General features: G+C 37.3%; 1 protein-coding gene across 1 annotated transcript; it reads right to left on the bottom strand.

Annotated features, from left to right (window-relative positions):
* Positions 1-250: 250 nt before the first annotated feature.
* Positions 251-865, bottom strand: LOC139888332 (secreted RxLR effector protein 161-like). Its single transcript, XM_071871342.1, has one exon. The coding sequence runs from the start codon at positions 863-865 to the stop codon at positions 251-253; it is 615 nt and encodes a 204-aa protein (XP_071727443.1).
* Between the last annotated feature and the right edge of the window lie 783 nt (positions 866-1,648).

Consider the following 1,648-nt stretch of genomic DNA (forward strand, 5'->3'; position numbering starts at 1 on the left):
CGTTTGACTTTGTTTCCATGCTACTTCTGAAGTTGCAGTTTGTCCATTTGTGATATCTAAACTTGGAAGTGATGAGATAAACTTTCTCTAATCCAAAGTCTTCATTACCATAAAAGGTAAGTGCAGGTATGTCTTGTTCTTTAACAATCCCCCTTAAGTTGTATAGTGGGGTTCCCGATATTCAACTTGACAAGAACTTTGCTGAAGAGTCTTCCATTACTGACTTCGTTAGGATGTCTGCCAATTGGTCTTATGATGTGACACGTGGTAGAGAAATAATTTCGGCATCCAATTTTTCTCTAATAAAGTGTCTATCCATTTCAACATGTTTTGTTCGGTCATGTTGAACTGGATTCTCTGAGATAGCTATTGCAGCTTCATTATCGCACATAATCTGAATAGATTCTTTTGGTGGGAACCCAGTTTCTGTTAGTAACTTTTTAATCCATAATGCTTCAGCCACTCCCTTTGCTACCCCTCTGAATTCTGATTCGGCACTTGAGAGTGAGACAACCTTTTGTTTCTTACTTCTCCATGCAACTAGATTACCTCCGACAAGAGTAAAGAACCCTGAAGTAGACCTTCTATCCCCCTTTTCTCCAGCCCAGCTAGCATCTGTGTAAATCTGAGTCTCTAGATGTCCATTCCTTTTAAACACAACTCCATGACCAGCTGTCTTCTTCAAATATCTAATGATTCTGATTACTGCTTCCATATGGTGAACTTGTGTTTGATGCATGAATTGGCTCACAACCTCAACTGCATGTGCTATATCTGGTCGAGTATGAGCAAGGTAGATCAGTTTCCCTACAAGTCTTTGATACCGCCCTTTATCAGCAAGATCAGCTTCGTCTTCCATATACATATTTTAGTTGGTTTGGAATCATAGGAGTATCGGCTGGTTTACAATCGACCATCCCTGTTTCTACAAGAAAATCAAGGATATATTTCTTTTGACAGATAAATATCCCCTGTTGAGATCGCAATACTTCAATCCCTAAAAAGTATATAAGTCTTTCCAAATCTTTCATTTCAAATTTGTTAAATAAGTTTGTTTTTAGTTTTGAGATTTCTTCTTTATCATTTCCGGTAATAATCATGTCATCAACGTAAATAATCAAACATGTGATAAGGTTTTTTCTTCGTTTAAGAAATAAAGTATGATCTGAGTTACTTTATTTAAAACCATAGCTTTTCATAGCTAAAGTGAATCTCCCAAACCAAGCCCGTTGGGATTGTTTTAACCCATATAAAGCCTTTTTAAGTCTACAAACTTCCCTGTATTTGATGTTGTCGGTGAATCCTGGCGGTGCTTCCATATAGACTTCTTTCTCTAATTCGCTATGTAGAAAAGCATTTTTCACATCAAATTGGTGAAGTGGCCAATGTTCATTTGCAGCGATAGAGAAGAGAACTCTAATGGTATCAATCTTTGCAACTCGTGAGAAAGTTTCGGAATAATCGATCCCATATGTCTAAGTGTACCCTTTTGCAACCAGTCGAGCTTTATATCTTTCAATAGTACCATATGGTTTATGTTTTATCGTAAATACCCATCGACATCCCACTGATTTTTTTCCTTGAGGCACGACACATTTTTCCCACGTGTCATTATCATTCAAGGCTTTCATTTCAACTTCCATTGCTT

This window comes from Rutidosis leptorrhynchoides, chromosome 2 (assembly GCF_046630445.1).
Source record: "Rutidosis leptorrhynchoides isolate AG116_Rl617_1_P2 chromosome 2, CSIRO_AGI_Rlap_v1, whole genome shotgun sequence".
Taxonomy (NCBI): Eukaryota; Viridiplantae; Streptophyta; class Magnoliopsida; order Asterales; family Asteraceae; genus Rutidosis; species Rutidosis leptorrhynchoides.